The sequence below is a fragment of the Epinephelus moara genome, chromosome 7 (assembly GCF_006386435.1).
Source record: "Epinephelus moara isolate mb chromosome 7, YSFRI_EMoa_1.0, whole genome shotgun sequence".
Lineage (NCBI taxonomy): Eukaryota > Metazoa > Chordata > Actinopteri > Perciformes > Serranidae > Epinephelus > Epinephelus moara.
This window is the reverse complement of record NC_065512.1, coordinates 7,580,562-7,599,726: the sequence shown is the minus strand read 5'-3', so window position 1 is coordinate 7,599,726 and position 19,165 is coordinate 7,580,562. Positions and strand designations below refer to the sequence as shown.

Genomic DNA, 19,165 nt, shown 5'->3' with positions numbered 1-19,165 from the left:
GCCCCCCCTCCCCTACAGATTCGAGGTTGCTGGACAGTGGCATGCTGGAGACTGATTTGTTTGCCCACGGGCGGCTGCCGTGGCAGGGCCGCGTTGCCGCGTCCTTGATCTTCGGTTTTCCAGCGGACCATTCGAGCAAGTCCGGCTTCTCTGCTGCCAACGCTGCTGCCTGCATACAGCTGAGGAGGAGCCGGCTGCTAATGCTATGTACTGGGACACTGCTAATGCTGCTTGCCGTGCTGCTGTAGCTCGTCGTAACTGTAACTGATGCTGAGACTCTACTGACTGCGTGACTGGTAGACGGTGGTGGGTGGCACAACAGGCCAAAACACAAATTCAAAACATAAAAATGATTTGCGGACCGTAAAATATTTTTTTAAATGCGAATATTCTGGCTGTACTATTGTTGTCGGTGAGATCAGTATGTTATATGAACATTATTCCTTATTCTCTGTGACATATTAGGAGGATTTTACGACTATTTGCTTTAGATTTCTTACATATAGCTCCTTTAAATATGTGCATACATTTCAGAAACATTTTAAATTTGTCACCTGCTCATTTTTGTAAATAAATATTATGTTAAACAAGTATAAAAGTATTTCATAAAGCCCCGTTCATGATCAGAAACACAGGCAGTGAAATGTTACCATGACGAAAGTTTGTGAGTCGTGGCAGACTGTTGATGTCTTCATTGATTCTGCTCAGAGCCTCATGCAGAGTCTCTCCGTCCACCTCCACATCAGCTGTTCCTTCCAAAGGCCACAGGAAGAGCTGCAGGACAGACAGACGGATACAGATCAATCTCTTCTCAGCAAAAGCATTTATCATCTGTTTTAACATCAGTTCAGCTTCATTCATTAAGAGTTAATGCTTCACCATAGAGAACATCAACAATAGTGAATAACTCAACCAACCAGCCAAGATGCAGTTTACTTTTATGTCTGTGAAAGTCAAGTTAGGCTTCATTGACATGTCCAGTAAATATTTTGCCAAACAGTGACAGTAAAGATCCCTCACTCATTCATTTCAACTAACTCAAAACATCCCTGAGTGCAGTATCGCAGTGTTTCAGGTTATCGTGCAAGTTATTGTACAACCCTAATCCTTTACTAAACTGACTCAGTTTTCTTCACCTCAAATAATTTGAACAGCATCCTATCATCAGTACTTAAGTCACTGGTACAACTGCAAGTACATCAGATTTTTTTATATATAATATTATCTCTGTGGCTGGCTGTTACCTCGTTGGGGGTCCGCAGGTGTTTCACCCTGACTGGAAACTTCCCTCTCTCCTGTGGCAGCTCTGGGTAGACAAAGGGCCCCAGTATCGGCTCCTCTGGACTCTTCAGATCCTGGAGACACATCAGCTGTGTTTAGATTTACTCCCTCTGCAGTGAGTGGTTCAAGTCAAATGAAAAGACTGTTCTTAAAATCAATTTTCCAATCTTCATTCGAATTACAGTACCTCAATGTCCATGTCCCAGTCGTCCAGGAGGAGGGCGGGAGACATCACAGCGTGTCCCTGCAGATAAACACAGAGCGAGTTACAGCAGCACTGATTCCTCCTGGGAACCAGAAAACATCACTAGCTCACACTCAGACCTTCTGTGCCGAGACAGTCGGGTCCATGGAGCCGTGATCGTGGTGACACATAATCCTGCTGAGGCTCATCTCGTCCAGAAAGAGCTCAACTTTGAGGGGTCCCCTCGGGTCAGTCGGCAGCTCCTACCACACAACACACACAAATACACACTAGGGGTCACCAACTACCTCAGTGGTTGAGGAGTGACAGCTAAAACAACTATTTAGGGCTGTGTCCTATGCCTGCATATACACACAGCTGACAGTACATTTATTTAGGTGTGATACCATAAGAAGGTACTGAGTGTAAGTGTACCATGACTTGCATGTCCACACAGCGGTTCATCAATAACTCCCTCAGCAAGGCCAACGCATCCCACTGCCACCTCCCACCAATCTGAAGAGGCAGAGAAGATCATTCAAATAATTATAGATTTAAAAATATAAATACATTTTTATAAACACTGTGTAAGATCTTTATTTAGAGAAACATTCTTTAGAGCTCCACCTTCATTCACTGAGCAACACCCCTCTGTGAGTGGACCTTTGAGTTGAGACTACTGTGGTGGGTTTTGGGGGGGGGTTTTCTGTGTTTTAAATAACTCATAGACGCACCAAAACACACACAAACTCTTACCGGGTTGATGCCGTGCAGCTGGCAGGGCATACAGAGCTGAGGAACATCGTCACACAGCAGCATAGGGTACACATGGACCACTGGGATGTTCTCCACCAGGCCGTAGTCCACATATTGGACCTGGTTACACACAAACACAGAGCATTAGAAAGAACATATCAGAGATGTGTAACAGTATCAGCAGGAGAAGCTTTGAATTTGCCTCATGTGTGTTAAGTTTAGAATATGGTGTGTTTGATAGCATATCTTTGATTTACAAGTGTAATTTATCTGTGCTGTTTATTGGTTGGTGAATCTAAGGTCTTTCTGACCTTAACGTGTCCTCCCAGCACCTCCAGCAGCTGTCCTCGATACCACAACATATCAGGTCCGATGACGGCGCAGCCAAAGACTGACTTCCAGGTGTAGGGCCTCGGTCTGGGCAAAGTCTTTATGCTCTGATGAATCCTCTCCCTCAGCTGCTCCAGCTGACACTCTGACACACATATATAAACAGCAAACATTACTCTAGATCCTGTTTTTCATCTAAAATGTTCCTCTCTGAACTGAAAGTCAGGAAAAACAAAACAAAACATGGTGACACTGATGTTCGAGCAGATACAAGTCGTGATCTTAAATCTCCCCTAAACTACTACAGACTACTTTACTACTAAATAAACCAATGTTAAGATTAAGTTGAATACAGTGCTGTTACAGTGAAGTTGAATAAAGTATCGATACAATAAAGTTAAATAAAGTACTGTTATAATTAAATACATCAAAGCGGAACCACGGGCGCTTTTATTTTGAAACACCTGGCTTGACTCGGGCTGGAAGTGTTGATGTTTTTACTGTGAAATTGAAGCTTCCAGTCAACAGGTGCTAGCAGTTAGCGTAAAGTTAAACTGTTAAATGTGAGGATATATTCACTGTGAGTGGGAAACAAACTAACAGCTCTCCAGTTCATATATTAATAATATTATTAAGTCACACTGGTGCTCCATGGTCGCAAAATGCAACTGAAAGCTTGTGGTCTGGAGACACAAAAACACACACCATGGCCCAGGAGAGAGTCGTTTGGATTGTTTGTGACATATGTTTGCGAGTATCTTTTTTAGTGTCTGAGAGAGAGAGTTATAAGGGACAGCAAGAGAATTAAAACACCAAAGCAAGTCTCATGCCGTTAGCTTAAGAAAATGATGTATGTAGTATTCAAATAAACAAGTTAATGTTAGCTTTATCCCAGTGAGGATGGGTTCTTATGTGCACCTGCATTCTGTGTTCTGGTGTAAATGAGACCGTCCTCTCCGATGGCAGAAACACATATCTGGATGTGACCAGGGCACGGCAGCTCTGGAGGGCAGTAAGGCGGAGTATTAACCTGCACACACAGGAAAGACAATGCAATAAAACCTTTTGTCTCGGACCTTTCAACAACAGAGTGATGCAAAGTGCTTGACATGAGACATTAAAGGCATTAGGACGAGATATAAAAGAAACCTGAAGTAAAATAAAAAGACAAATAGGACTTGAAAAGAGTAAATGTGCGACTGAATGCACCGAACTGTGATGGTTTGGTACGAATGCACTATAACTGTTACAGCCCTAATTTGCAGAGAATCCAGAAGCATAGAAATGGTTTCTTGCCCAGAGACAGTTTGTGTGTGTGTGTGTGTGTGATCACCTTCTCAGCAGACATCACGGTGCGGGGGGCTGGTTTTGGAGGACTGGGCAGGGTGAAGCGAGATGGGGAGGGGAGAGGCAGGAGAGGAGGAGTTGGTGGTTGAGTGTTTTTTGTATCGCCATCAGTTGGTGCCTCGCTCACTGGAGACTCTGCTTCAGTTTCTTTGGGTTTTTCAATGGCAGCATCTCTGCAGATAAGACACATACACTTAGACAGACACTGACACATACACTTAGACAGACACTGACTTCAGATTAAAAACCGAGTATCAGTCATTTGCTACTGGCACAATGAAATGGCTATCGAGAGTATAGTGAAAAGCTTCTAAAATCCGATGCAAATCAGCGCCCTTGTGACTGTACAAGCAGTGAATAAAACAGTCCAACTGAAGATTATAATAACAGTCAAAAATACATATAACACATAGAGAATTTAAGATGTTACTGCATCTATATATTTTTTTTTATTTTAGAGCTTCTGAAATACCAAAGAGAGAGATGTATGGATAAAAGAAAAGAAAAGCTGCTTGTGGTATTTAAGGGTTATGAATCCTAATAATTACACACAAACACACTTACTTCCATACATCTGTCTCACACACACACACGGACACAGACACACACACATACCGTTGCTTCCTTTCCTTGAGGGCGAGGCCCTCTCTGGTCAGAAAGTCTGCAATATTGTCAAACTGTCCCATCCTGTTAGAGCAGAACAGAAAGACGGGCACTGGACGCTCATCTGTCAGCTCCTGGAGAGAGGAGAGGTAGACGAACAATGAAATGAGGTCAAACAGCAACAAAGAATAAAGTTGCATAGTTGAGAAAAAAAGGACTAAAATGAGTTAAAGCATCATTATAAAAGATTTGGTATTTTTGAGATTTGGCGCTGCTACAGTTTTGGTTTGGTACATCGCTGTTGTAAATACAGATCTTTAGTTAGTATTTGTAGCAACTTGAATTCAACTAGCACAAAAGCCAGCGCCAGGGATCTGATTTCGGACCGCCCCAACTCCCCGCTGGATCAGCAAACTTTCTGTTGCTGCCGTTACACAGGTTAGATATAGTGCTGCTGCTGCAAAGTATCATTCTTGCCTCGGACAACGGTGCACAAGATTTGAATTTTTACTACAACTGTTCTTCGCCTCTGTCATGATGTCCATACTGACAATGCTTAGCTAGGTTCTTCTAAGCTAGCCTGTGGTGCGTGACGTAGTGACGAAGAGCATTCTACATTTGTCCTTCACTGCTCTCTAAAGTTAGGACAAAGGTGTTTGGGATGTGGAGTGGGAATCAAAAAACCATCTAAATGATTCTGAAGGTGTTATTTTAAGGTAAAAAGTTGCATAATGTTGCTTCAAGTAACTAATAATAATAGTATAAATAGAGCATCTCTGAAGCAATTGATCTGAAGAACTCATTCATCTTAACAATTTACTATTGAGATAAAGGAAGCTTTGCAGCAAATGGAAAAAGAAATGGACGCATGAGCAGCGGAAGACCTTGATGGTCACAACAGCTGAAGCTCCGGTCAGGTAGTAGGAGAACGATTCACACGCTGTCGCAGTCCAGGTGGATCGGCCTCCTGCTGGCCTGAGAGACAGAAAGGAGAGTGAGGAAGAAGTCAAGGTGATGAACAGTGAACAATTAAAGAGGAAGAAAGTGATGGAAACCATGAGGTACACATTTGTAAAGCATCTATCATAAGAAAGCAGCCATACTTTACAACTACTATGAAATACAACTGATTAAAACTTAAACTCAAGACAATAGAGTTGCTGTTCCAGCACCATGTACTGCATTTAAATCACTGTTACGACAGTGTGTTCTAAACATTAGACAGTGATGATGTACTGTTTATGCCACAGTGCTAAAAATGGGTGGTACAACTATTCCAGCCATACGCTGAGGGTGTGTGCTTATTTTTGATGGATACATACTGTATGCATCTAGGTGCATGACTAAATACAGTGTGTGTGTAACCTGATGTTGGTGAGAGTGCACTCCAGTGCCAGAGAGCCCCTCAAGGAGGACGGCAGAGGCCGCAGGTTGCTGACTTCGAGCTTCACCGTGTTGCCATGGTCACAGCGCATCACCTGGTACCAGCCAGCAGAGGGACAGGGAGACACAGTCACTGTTGTCAATTCACACAAGGTTTAAAGAAGTATTTCACTGCTGGAAAAACTGGTGCCACATGACAACAGAAAAAGAGGAAGAGTGCTGTGGCATTTGCTTTTGCTCAAGAGGTAGAAAACCTACAACTACCAGAATGCACTGCACCAAACTGGAACAATAAACGCTCCCATTGGTGGGTATGGTGTTGCGGTAAAATGGCTTTAAAAACAATGCAAGATAAGACAAACACTACCCTACAGCCGCTCCCTTTTATTTATTTATTCTTTATTTACCTCTGCAATGTTGTTTGATGTGACATCACAGCAGATCTGTCCTCTCTCCCAAACCCCATTAATGAGAGCAGCACAGTACATGTCCGCCTTCCACACCACATCCTGGCGCTCCATGAGTGCACACTCCTTCTTCACCAGCTCACATATCCTGGAAAACACAGCAAGCATACTAGCAGTGCAAACACTTAGAGACATTTAATTTACAGCAATATATAGAAAGAGAGGATAAGCAAATCTTTACATTTTACAAGCTGGTAACAGCAGATGTTGGCTGAAGAAAAATTACTTTGCTGTACCAATGTTTAGTTTATGTAAAGGGTTTTAAATTGCCGTTTTAACTGCTGACCTTTTGAGCTGAGAGTCGTACTGCGTGAGCTGGATGTAGAAGCTGCTTGGCGAGTTGACGTGGCTGACTCTGACTTTCAGGTCTTTGAGTTGATCGGGTAACTTCAGCTGAGGCTCAAACTCCAGCTGCTCCTCAGTCTGCTCCGTGAGGGTTTTTTGGTCCGGGTTATCAACATTTTCTGTGGCCAAACCAAGCTCAATTGGAGGGTCCCATATCGCAGAATCGTTGGCAGAGGGCCTGGCGTCCTTGGACTTAAGTCTGCAGGAGGAATTGTCGCAGATAGTGGAGGGGGTGTGACACAACAAAAAGACGTGAAATTGAGAAAATGTGCAACACAGAAGACGAGGGACAGAAAGAATTGGAAGCAAAGAGTGTAAGAGAAAAAAAGAAAGAACGAAGATAACAATGTGATGCAATAAAGAAGTAAACACAGCACAAGATGAACTACGAGAAACCTAAATTAAGGTAGACTTGATACGGTTTTGACACCAATACCCCAGCACTGACTGTCTGCAGATAATTACCAGTCAGGAGCGGACTGCACCAACTGATCTTTACTAAGCCTGGTCCAACTGCTCAGTCGCTCTTTGTAAGAACAGTCTTTAGAATGGACTTTACGTTGGTTGCACCAACCAAATTTAAGCCTATTCTCAACTGGTCCTAGCGATATATGTTCATGTGAATGTCCACGCCACTATCGCTATTACTTAGCAGCATATGCATTGCTACGATACACTGGTAACCATTTTCCTCTGTCTTCCTTAAGCCTGGTTCACATTACACGATTTTCACTGCGGTTTTGACGTCGCAGATGATCTTGAGAGCCACCTTGGGTTGGAGGTGAGTCGGCAGATAGTCTGCCACGACGAGTCCTCATGTGTGAACAAGCCTACAAGCAAGTCGCCCCCTCGTCTGTGACTGCGACTGGATATTTGGCATGCTAGAAAACTGGAGAAGTCTGACACGACTGACAAAGAGCATCAGCCAATGAGAGGCGGGATACGTTCCACGTCAGTACACAGGAGGACAGAAGAAATGTGAGGAGGACAAGCCCCAGGGTTGCCACTTGCCAGGTCTGCTTATTAGCTGCGACTTTGACCTTGTTTCTACAGTGGAGTTGCTTATTTGGGCTTGCTCTCTAAACGTCACCTTTCTCTATATATATCCGTCGAATAAGTTATTTAAAAACGCATGATAGTATGTCAGACTGCAGTCGCTTCTTTTGGGCTTGTTTCCATAGCCCTGGTTGCTTGTTTCTCTCCCAAGGTCTGGCAACACTGACAAGCCGGCCGGCAAAAGGCCGGCAAAAAGGAGACTTAAGCAGGAAAGCTAATGTGGCTTTTAGTTCAAAGTTTGTGGCTCTTGTGTATCAGGTTGCAGATATTCCGTATAGAAATGGCAGAGGCATAAGATTTACGGCAAGTCTTTGCAAGAAGAATGCTTAAGCCTACATGGTGCTATGTGGTTGGATTTAGAACGCCAAGTTATGACCAACTTAGCTTTGGACCCGGCTTAAGCCCTGTTTGGGCAAACAGCCCCAGGGGTTCATTTTTCCCTCTGTACTAACTACTAACCTTCGTGGTTCCTCACAGCTGACTGAGACAACAGTGTAAAATCTATTCTAATTTCTTAAATTACATAATTTATGTTGCCTGTTTTCCCTCATTAACTCTTGGATATTACTGTGTAAGTCTCACCCCTTTTTGAAGGAAGCCAGCTCCTCTTTCACCAGCAGCTCAGCTATGTTGGCTTGTGGCCCGTTCAGGCCGCTCTCGAACAGCTTGACTGGCAGAGGTTCGCTCCTGGGGACTCTTTCTGGATGGGTACAGGGGAGAAAATACAAATGGTGACAAAACACAAAGACCACAAAATGGGTTTTGCTGACAAACGAGTTCAATATCAAAAATACAAGCTTAGCATCCAACACCGACACACACTAAGGAATCAGAAACACACAGATACTTCATGTTACTACTTCAATGTACCAGACACACAGTACCTGTAGCCACAACAGTGACCAGTTTCTGGTCAGCCAGGCTGATGAATCTGTCGGTGCAGGCATCACTCCAGGTCTTTCCATTCACGGGAGTCACATCTGACAAACAGCAATGGATTGCCTGGAGAGAAGAAGAGACACTTCCTGTTGACTTAACCCAGCAGTTTTCAAGTGTGTGTAAAGTATTCAAAATATAAGTAAATAAAATGAACCTATCATGTATATTGTTTGTGTAATTGAACAAATATAATGTTAAAATGTTTTGAGGAAACTGAACAGGAAGTAGTCTCCAATTTTAATGTCGCTTAATTTGTTTCAGAAATTAAATCAAAGAACAAAATTGAACTAAACAGAAAAACAAGATTTTCTATATAAGATCTAGAAGGCCAGTTTACTGTCAATGTAGATTATGTTCTCTTATTACAAAAGTAAAGAATAAGTTTCAGTCGACCATTAAAAAGCTCTGCTCTCACCATGGCGGGAAGGGCAAAGAACTCATCCTTAATCTTCCTCAAGTCTCCGACTGACAAGCTTTTACTATTGCCGAAGTCAACATACCGCACCTCCACTTTTCTGCCCCCTGGATGACCTTAACAAACACACACACACACACACACACACACACACACACACACACCACAATTATTTAGTGAACTCTACTTCTGGTTAGTTTGTGACGTAAGAAATCAGGATTTGTCGCACACGATGTATTGCTGCTCCTGTGCTTTATTCCCTCACCGGGCTAAATTTTCAAAGCCCGTAGTATTGATAAGCTCCAACGTTATTGCTTCTTTTATTGGTACTCTTTAGATTTTGGTTTCATTCATTACCATCAGCTGGCCACCAGAGGATGTAAAACTAACCAGTGCTACCTGCAAACCACCAAACTACAGGGATAACTTGCACACACACGCCCTCACCTATGACCTGAGCTCTGTACCACTTGTCCTCGAAACGGGCGACACAGGCCTGTTCTAACACAGGGCAGTAGATTTTGAGGCCATCTTCATTATTCCCACTGTAACAATCCTGGAGCTTGGCTGAGAGCAACAAGGCCTCCATGTTATCAACCTGTTGGGGGAGTGGAGAAGAAATGTAGTGGCAGTAAAAAGGGAAAAGTTGTACTTCTATTTAGGACAATGCCAACATTAATAACTGCTCTATCTTCTCTTTAAAGCTCATGTTTTCTTTCTCATATCATATAAACAATGCATGTGTTCATTCATGTGTATATTTAGTACCAGCTTGATGTAGAAGTCAGCCGGGTCGTTGATGTGCGACACCACAGCAATGAGCTCTTTCTTGATCCTGGGATACTCTGGGGGGTAGTACTGCAGGGGCCTCCTGCCCCACTTCACTGGAGAGTAAAACCTAGGAGCAATTTTGGAAGAGCACAGCCAAAATAATATATATATCACATCAAGTTAATACTAATTTGATAATCAGAATGTTTCCTGGTGACTTGCACATGTGTACCTGGCCACTTCAATGAAAACAAGGTACTCTCTGACGGAGATGGGCACATCACTGAGTTGGTCCACGGGAGCTTTCCTCAGGTCCACCAATAGGGAGTCTCTGTCCTGGCCCAAAATCCGCAACTCCACAGATGCAGAGCCAACCACACTCTGGAATTCAACCTGTGCCTTTGTACTCCAGCCCGTTGCCTGAACACACACACACACACACACACACACACACACACACACACACACACACACACACACACACACACACACACAGATGTTGGGTTTTCTGTCTTTGAATACATAACATAAAACAAATGTGGCTTTTTTTGATGTGCTCTCTGAAATGTTTGTTGTGTTTGAAACTGGAGAGCCAACCTCAACCTCAACCTCAGTGGTCTTACTAGATTATAGGGGACCAGGTCCTTGAGTGAACATCTGATAGCCAGAGGAGCAAAGCGACTCAGCTCCACCTTCTCCGCCGCACCCACCTTCCTCAGGTGGTTGTTCACTGCCTTCAGTGAAGACTCTGTTGTTCCTTCGTCACTGAGAAAGATGTGAAACAAGAGTAGAGGATGTGCGAGAATAACTACTGAATGATTAAGAAAAACATTCACTATCAAGTTATTCAAAAAAGGTCCCTTAAAAGGGTACTTTGCCGATTGTCAACCAGCTTTAATCAAGTTTTGGTCAAAATGCTCTATATAATTTAAAATTCGGTGCGAGAACTGACATGGAACCGGTTCCATGTTGGTTAAAAAGGGGAACTAGTGTTCTGACTCTGACAGCCCATTTTCAATCAGATGGAATCACAGATATGAACTCCTTCTGTCCATTTATGTCTGCGCACCTCTGTATGGTGAGTTTTTTGGTGATGCCATGGTCAATGAGGAAGACTTGGATACTGGCCAGCTGTGTGACAGGGCAGGCCTTCACAGACTCCACACATCCACTCTGTATGACTTCATCCACAGTGGCTCGATCCCAGAGTCCCTCCTCTCTCTGAACAAAGATCGTGGAGTCTGGAGAGGAGCAGGCGAACAAAGGCTGAATCACATGAGCACTGTGTTTCCCTCCACTCCGAGAGGATGAGTGGTGAACTTATAGTGGGAAACTCAAACTTAATGAAAGTGAACACAAAAGAGAGGAATAATGTTATCTGTTAATGAATTATCACAAAGAAGAAACTAAATTATTACTGTATGTGTTTATGTATAACATAAAGACAGCAGCAATTAGTCAACTTGGGCGTTATCAATCAGTTAAGGCCCTAATCAGTCCTGGGGTGGATTTTTCTAATTGTTTTCAATGAAAGTGAAGCGTTCTGCTCGCTGCCTCTGCATCGTAAAGCACCCTGTATTTTTGCAGGAGTGCCCTAATGGCCTCAAGCTGACGAAGCCTCAACTCAGAGTGGAAAAGAACCTGACATAATCACTGTGTGCTTTTCCCATTGAGGGACGGACCCTCTCTGGTGGCGGTGACAACAAGTCGCAGCGTACAGCTCATGGCTTGTGTTCCAAATTGTAGCCTCAAGTACTTTAGCCCTATAACAGATTGTTAAACTGTCCCAGACAAATCCTTAAATAAGCCTATAACCATTCCTCATCCAGGTGAAGGTCGTGGACCAGCTGGTGTCACTCCTTGTAATTTCTCCTCTTTCTGAGGGTCTCATGTACACAGTTAGATCTTCGTTTCCCTGTGACCAACGTATATGGAAACAGCCTCTTGCCCTTAACCAAAGCCAGATCATTTTTTATGCAGACTTTAAGGCACAGATCAGTGAGTTCGGTGGTTGCCTACCAATAATTAAAAACAGGGTTACCACACATTTTTACCGATGAATTTTCAAAACTTTTCCATAGCATTTCACCTAATTTTATGACTTTAAGTAGTTTAAAACATATAGGACGATGTAGTAATACATCCACACATTATTGAACACGCACTTCAGGCATTTGCAAATAAGCACACTGAGCGTTTATGCCACAAACCAGACTGCCACATACAGGTCCTTCGCAAAACTTTAAGGGTGCATCCCTTTTTTTGGGGATAGATGTCAATGCAATTTGATTTATGTCTGGATTATAATTTTGACAAGTTTGTAAGCAACCCATCATTTCCCACTCAAGCTCTGTCACTGTCACTGTCACCAGCATCATTTAGCAGTTTACCACACTGACATTCAACATTCATGGATCTTATGAGCCTCAGATCTCAGTGTGAAAGTGTCAGATAACCTGCCACACATCACAATATTAGTGATGTTTCACCGGTCACTCCGCGCAGCACCAGATTTTAAATTAACAATACAATGGAACATGTTTAACGTTAGATATGTTTGGGGAATTTCATGACCATGGGAGCCCTGGACAAAGCAAGCTGAAAACAGCACTCTATCTGATCGGGGCCTAAGTGCACACTCACCGACTAATTAATCCACCCTCATAAGATACAGCAACTATAAACATTTCGCTTAATTTACTCAGCTGTTCATTTCTCCCCAGTTGTTGTGGACACATGCACATACCGGTCTCCACTGTGTCACTGGAAATGAAGCAACAATTATCTCCACTGCAGAAGTTGTTGATCATCTCAGACAGGCTCTCGCTTTCCTTTTCCTCATTCAAGTAGCGCACGTAGAAGTGACTTGGATTCACAATGTGGGATACCGCCACCCACTTGGTGACTAGGAGACGGGAGCAAGGAGAATGAGAAAGGGAGGGAGAGGTGGTTGTTGGGGTACAAGGGGGAACAAGTGAATAGAAAGATGGGAAGAGAAAGAGAGAGAATCTATACATGGACTACACATAGATTTAGTATATACTTTTTTTTTGTTTTGCCTAATTTAATCACCTTTGTTCTTCTGTTGATTACACAGTTGACTCTCCCTCCCGATTCTGCTACTGCCAGACGGCTGACTTTTCTTTCTCTTGTGGACTCTCCACTTGTCATTGGCCAGCTCAGGGCCGGTGGGTGGTGGAGCTGCAGAAAGATACAAAGCATTTAACAAAATACATTGAGGCTTCTTTTCTGCCTCCATCATAAGTGATTTTATGTTCTGACTAGAGCTGGATGATACTGCTTAAGAATAATATTGCAATATTTTTAGGCTTTATCGTGATACACAATATACATCATGACATTTTGAAATCTCCTCTAAAGTACTGTTATAATAAAGTTAAATAAAGTATTGTTATAACTAAATAAATCAAAGCGGAACCACTGGTGCTTTTATTCTGAAGCACCTGGCTCGTCTCCGTCTGGAAGTGTTGATGTTTTTGCTGTGAACTAATAGTTAGCAGTTAGCACAAAGTTAAACTGCACCGTTAAACACAAGGATTTATTCACTGTGAGCTGGAAACACACCAACAGCTCTCCAGATCATACATTTATAGTATCTGCAGGTCGCACTGGTGCTCCACGCTCACAAAATGTCAGTAAGGGTTCATTTAAGCTCAGCATTGAATACAGAGACGGAGACAGACAAGGACAGAGCTTTCTGTCCATACTCTGCATTTATTTCGTCTGTTTCTGTGCACGTTTTCTGAAAGCTTATGGATACGGATGAAATGGAACGGTAACACCAGAGAGCGTGGAGGCAGTGTAGCGTTGTTCAAGAAAGATATCCTCGTAGGAGATGGTGAAGAAATTTAAATAGTGGTGGAACTGAACGAAACGGTAATATAAAGAAAAGGATTCTCCTTCCACGTCTGGATGTACATAAAGGCTGCACAGACCAACATCATCTACAACACTGCCTCCTTTTAAAGGTAGAGTATGTCGATCTCCTCCACCGTCACCTCTTTAGTTGTTGAGTGACTTTTTTGACTCTGCCCTGTAGTGCCAACTATTGGCCGTATCTATGCCATCACAAAGGACACATGGAAGTGTGTGAGCAGTGGCGCTTATGATTGAAGCACATGTATCTATTTTCGCAGTCGGGAGCCCTGCAGGTACAAAGACACACGCTTCCTGTCCTCATCTCATTAAATTAAACTGTTACCGTGGCACTGTTGAATGAGATGATTTATTCACTGTAAGCTGGAAACAAATCAACAGCCCTCCAGTTAATATATTGATAATATTTGTAAGTTGTAGGGGTGCTAACAGTCGCAAAATGCGACTAAATAGTAGTGGTCTGGAGCCCTGCAGAGGAGAACACACCTCACCTGCTCACACACCATAAAGTGGTCTGGATGGGCGGAGGAGTGTGTGAGACATGTCATGTCTGTGAGTCTATTTGTGTGTCTGTGAGAGGGAGAGAGCCATGCATTGGAGAGAGCAAGACAACCGAAACGCCAAAGTAAGCAGGTGGCTTAAAAAAATAACATGCTCATTTAGATGTTCATGATATAGTTTTTCGGAGGAAACTGCAATACATCGAGTAGAATCGATCTATCACCCACCCTATGCTCTGACTGGACATTTTTAAAAATCAATCTCAAACACACCATTCTCTCGTCCCTCGTCGTAAAGCTCCTCAACAATTACATCTGGAGTTCCAGGATCTGAGGGCGGGCTTTGGTGGGGACGGCTGAACCTGCGACGAAGTCTGGGGCTCGGAGAGAAGCTTCGTGACGACGGCCTGTTAGCTCTCGGACTCTCCTGGTCCGTTTTTTTGGGGCTGGGCAGCTTTTTTGGACTGGATGAGGTAAAGTTTCTGTTCCTGCCCTCTGCACTTTGCCAGGGAGCCTTTCTGGTGTAGCTGACTGGCTGGCAGCCTTTAGGTTGAGACTCAGACAAGCTGAAAGAGAACAGCAAGATGACGATGCCACACGAGTTAAAAACATGAAACTGGCTGTGTTATGACATTCTAGAATAAGAAATAAGGGCTTTTGCCAACTCAATCTTAAATGACATAATGGAAGGACTCACTGCTTTGGGTCGCTGGCTTCCATCTTCAAAGACAAGGCCAGACCTGTGCTCAGGCTTTCTGGCAGGAAAACACAGCTGGAACACAAACACATATGCACAAATTCAAAAGCAAAGCCTGTCACTTCTGTTTGTCAGGCCTTCTGCATCTACACAGGACTTAAAGTTCTGCAGCACTGTGCTGGAATTCGAGCACAGGGCCGTTTACATTTGGAAATAAATAATGATATGTAAATAATTAAATGTCTGTGGAAAATACTCTTGCTTTGTTTTTTAAACAGTTGCATAGCAAGGATCTGGCTGTATATTATAAAACATATCCTTACTCACAGTCTTGTGAACTAGTTTGGCAATCGTTTGAAATCAATATTATGCTGAGCTGGCAGGACATACCACACTACGGTTTCCAAGTGATTACATGTTGAGTAACAATAGAGAACAAGGGATTTTCCACTATTTTGACTTTTCAAGTTTACGGTCTCTGTACGTTAACCTACTGACATTATGTTACTCAGAACTTTGTCACTTTCTGTCCAGCCAACCTGATTCAAAAATAATTAAATATACATATGTATTTTTTGAATTATTAAAATATTATTGTAATATAAATCCTAACATCATACAACTACTGAAATGGAGAAAACACAATGCTAGCACAAAATGAGCATAAGTCTGTTGTCTTAGGTAAGACCCAAATCAATGCACACTCAATGTGCTTTGATTTTGGTGAGGTAAAAAATGATTAAGACATTAGACTTAAAGTGACAAACCTCATTCCAGAGCCCATGGTGATGCACTTCATATCAAAGGACTGGTTATCCACAGGAGCCTGCAACGTCTCCAGAACCTATCACCAACACACAAGCAGCATAATAAAAAGCAGCCACAGTATTTTAGTACTAAATCATAGCATCATTTTGCCTGACTTCATTTCTTTAAAGGGAAAATTGATGGAAAATACAAGTAAAAGCTTAAACCCAAATTTACCAGCATTTATTTAGTAGTAGTTTTGTAGCACCTGACTGTGCATTGTGCATATTTAGAAGTACCTGTCAGGAAGTAAAGAAGCATAACATTTCAAACCTTATCCAGGGTGCAGTACTGCTCCAGGAAGGGGACACGGCGTACTTCCCTGGCCATTTGCATGGCTGTCTCCAGGGCCTTCATCCTCTCCTGGACACGGCACAGCTCAATGTGGCTGGTGGAGAACCGTGCCTCCAGTTTGGTCAATTGACTCATCTGCATATCCTTCCTGTTGACGAAGGAATCACAGGCATCAAGATAAACGTCACTTTTAAGATTTTATTTCTGTTTGATTTTCAAGGAAATTAGAACAATCTGAAGAGAAAAAAAAGACGTGTATGTATCCATGCTTCATGTGAATAGATATGACATTTTTCCAGAGGAGAAGAGTTTATACCCATACCACTTTTGAATAGCATGTAAAGCATTGTCTGCAGCTTGCATGATCTCCATCTCCAGCCGAGCTCTCTCTTGCCTCACCTGCTTGGCCAGACCATTCGCCAGCGTCTGCAGAGATGGAACATGCTGGTGACATGGAACACTCCAGCAACACTCACTTTTTCCTTTGTGATTTATTGAAAATAAATAATAGAGCTCTACAAGGTGTGTGCAGTTTTTTTGATCTTGTGCAGCTTTCACCTCATGGATGTGTTCCAGAAGGGCAAGATTTTCTGCAGCCCGGGCCAACGCCTCATCCACCGCCCTCTCAATCTTCTCGATATTAGCTGACTGAATAAAACACAGAATTTTAAACATTTTAATCTGAATAATTTATGTTATGTACATTTTAGCCACTACAACCTCCCTTTCAGTTAGCTATGTTTATGTAGGGCAGATGACAAATTCATGTCACCGAGGCATAATGTGCAGCTGAAACTCTTATCAGACCTTCTGCAACACTACCACACTTCAGTCAGACACAGACTTTATCTATTAAGAGAGTGTAACTCCTCTGGGGAACCCAAGGCATCCCCAGGAGAGCCAGGATGTATAAATCTTGCAGGGTGCACTGGGTCTGCCCCTGGGGTGACTTCACAGCTGAGTAAGTGCACAATCTCTCAAAGGAAAGTCACTCAAGAGACATTTCTATACACATCAGTGGGCTACTTTTAATATTTCATGAGACTTCTCTAAACTGTTAGTTACTACCAGGCACATATTAGCCATATATATATATATATGTATATACGTAACATTATTCTTGGTCAGTACTGATATATGAATGTTAATGTAGCACTTTCTGTGTGACCGATCTGATTGTTAACCATTAACTGTCAGTTGAGCTGGTGTGTGACGATGGCAGACTTCTTTTTTTGTGTAATAGTGTGGACACTGTTTCAGCATCTTGTGACTAGGCAGACATTGAACTGGCTGCTCTCATATAAGCGTCCACCTCTGCCTCTGGGTCATTAGCTTCTTGATAATCAGTGTATATTTTTAACTGTTTAACAGATAGTATAAATCAGTCAAAATTCTTATTGTCGGTTAATGGTTAATTATTAACATCCCTATACTGAAAGCACATGACAACAATAGAGGAGTTGGTAAATTAATCACAACAGATCACAGCAGAATTGATGGGTTAAGTCACTGCATTAATTATTCTGTCTATTCTCCCTTCTTATTGGACTGTGATCCTGAAACTTTCACTACGGCAACATCTTGCTCCGAACACACACAGGGCACTTCTTCTATAAGATTTGCAAGAGCTGTTTCTAAATCAGAAAAATCCACATTATAGGGTATCTCACATTGTTGTGTAATTTTAAATGTGCAAAACATAAAGGGTGTTTTCACATATCTTGGAGCTCAGACTGTTACTGCTTTGGTTTGCTGCTTAATATATATATTGTACTTTATGCAAATTCAAGACATTTTAAAGTGTGAGAGAGAGTTAAGTTTTTTTTAGGTAGTTATTTTAACTTTGATGCAGCACTGCTGTGCAGTCCTAATTAAATGTCTCACTGTCAACTGGACTGAAAATTGGAGGAAAACTTTGCTGTGTGTCGTGGACAATCACCGTTTGATATGTTCTTCGTTCCATATCTATTTTGTCCTTCTTCTTGCTAGCATTACAAGCGAATGTGGCTCCATCTAACTGTTGTTTTTTTGAGCATCCTAGTACAATAGCATGAGATCTGGAGGGCTACAATACAGTGGCAAAGGGAAAGGCAAACCTGGAGCACTCTGTGTTCACAATGCACATGTTAAGCCAACTGCAACGTAGACTTGAAGCGAACCATACTGAAACTAGGTGGTCTTAGTACATTTCCACATATACCTAAAAAATGCTAACTAATGGCACTGAGTTTGTTTGGAGGGCTGAAGGAGACCAGAGTGAAAACACCTTAACAGTAGGAGCTGACATGACAACTTTCATTCCCCACCAGCATCTCGTGTTCATCCAAACATACCTGCTCCCACTCCTCGTTCGTGCCTGTGGTTGGTGAACGATTGAACCTTTTGTAATTCCTTGGTCTTTCACACCTTTAGGAGATCACAACAACAAAGCAATTATCAAATTTAAAACCCATTCTCTTTGAAAAACTTTTGTAGAATCTGATTATACAAGGAGGCCAACATTGTTCACAAAAAATGTTGAATTACAAGTGTGTCAGTTGTGTGGTTCAGCCTGACATTCAAAACTGCACTTTACCTTTTCATCTTGTTCATTTTCGAAGTGTAGATGAGGCCAATGATTCTGCTATCATCCTGCAGGCCATATACCCCGCCTTCAGGTAGGGTCGACTCAACCTGCAGAGTTAGCTTAGTTGTTTCATTGTCATCCTACCACCTGACTATCTGCAGCATAGAACTTGATGCAAATCACAAATTCAACAGGCAAGGCAAGATCAAATTAAAGGGAAATTTCGGTTTATTCCAACCTGTCTCCTATCGTCCTAAATTTGTTTCAAGTGACTAGTGACATAAAAATAATAGTTAGCATGTTAGCCGTTAGCCTAGATACAGCCGGGGCGCATAGTAGCGTCAGACCTGTTAAAACCTAAGTGACAGGGCACACCTCAAGTGCAAAGTTAGTCCACTAAACAAGCTTTTTTTCCACAAAGACCGCCTCATATCGTTAGGATAAATGTCAGAGAACATATAGAAAACGACATGTAAACGTGTTGTCTTACCTTACCGGTGTGCTGCCATGTTTGTTTACCATTTAGC

The 19,165-nt window shown here is 42.5% G+C and overlaps 1 protein-coding gene across 1 annotated transcript in view; it reads right to left on the bottom strand.

Annotated features, from left to right (window-relative positions):
* The window catches only part of rnf17 (ring finger protein 17), a 26,439-nt gene that overhangs the window by 4,132 nt on the left and 3,142 nt on the right, over window positions 1-19,165 (bottom strand). Inside the window, exons 3-34 of the mRNA XM_050049656.1 lie at window positions 18,648-18,745; window positions 18,406-18,478; window positions 16,631-16,720; window positions 16,395-16,498; window positions 16,052-16,220; window positions 15,739-15,815; window positions 14,972-15,046; window positions 14,548-14,792; window positions 12,980-13,078; window positions 12,624-12,782; window positions 10,947-11,118; window positions 10,501-10,642; window positions 10,110-10,297; window positions 9,875-10,004; window positions 9,554-9,704; window positions 9,107-9,222; window positions 8,637-8,754; window positions 8,335-8,452; window positions 6,638-6,895; window positions 6,292-6,439; window positions 5,867-5,979; window positions 5,386-5,476; window positions 4,514-4,635; window positions 3,885-4,071; window positions 3,470-3,581; window positions 2,533-2,696; window positions 2,222-2,341; window positions 1,901-1,981; window positions 1,606-1,728; window positions 1,469-1,525; window positions 1,245-1,355; window positions 632-774 (exon numbers count right to left, since the gene is read on the bottom strand). Of these exons, the coding sequence (XP_049905613.1) occupies window positions 632-774; window positions 1,245-1,355; window positions 1,469-1,525; window positions 1,606-1,728; window positions 1,901-1,981; window positions 2,222-2,341; window positions 2,533-2,696; window positions 3,470-3,581; window positions 3,885-4,071; window positions 4,514-4,635; window positions 5,386-5,476; window positions 5,867-5,979; window positions 6,292-6,439; window positions 6,638-6,895; window positions 8,335-8,452; window positions 8,637-8,754; window positions 9,107-9,222; window positions 9,554-9,704; window positions 9,875-10,004; window positions 10,110-10,297; window positions 10,501-10,642; window positions 10,947-11,118; window positions 12,624-12,782; window positions 12,980-13,078; window positions 14,548-14,792; window positions 14,972-15,046; window positions 15,739-15,815; window positions 16,052-16,220; window positions 16,395-16,498; window positions 16,631-16,720; window positions 18,406-18,478; window positions 18,648-18,745 (4,154 nt within the window). The remainder of the gene's footprint in view (window positions 1-631; window positions 775-1,244; window positions 1,356-1,468; window positions 1,526-1,605; window positions 1,729-1,900; window positions 1,982-2,221; window positions 2,342-2,532; window positions 2,697-3,469; window positions 3,582-3,884; window positions 4,072-4,513; window positions 4,636-5,385; window positions 5,477-5,866; window positions 5,980-6,291; window positions 6,440-6,637; window positions 6,896-8,334; window positions 8,453-8,636; window positions 8,755-9,106; window positions 9,223-9,553; window positions 9,705-9,874; window positions 10,005-10,109; window positions 10,298-10,500; window positions 10,643-10,946; window positions 11,119-12,623; window positions 12,783-12,979; window positions 13,079-14,547; window positions 14,793-14,971; window positions 15,047-15,738; window positions 15,816-16,051; window positions 16,221-16,394; window positions 16,499-16,630; window positions 16,721-18,405; window positions 18,479-18,647; window positions 18,746-19,165) is intronic.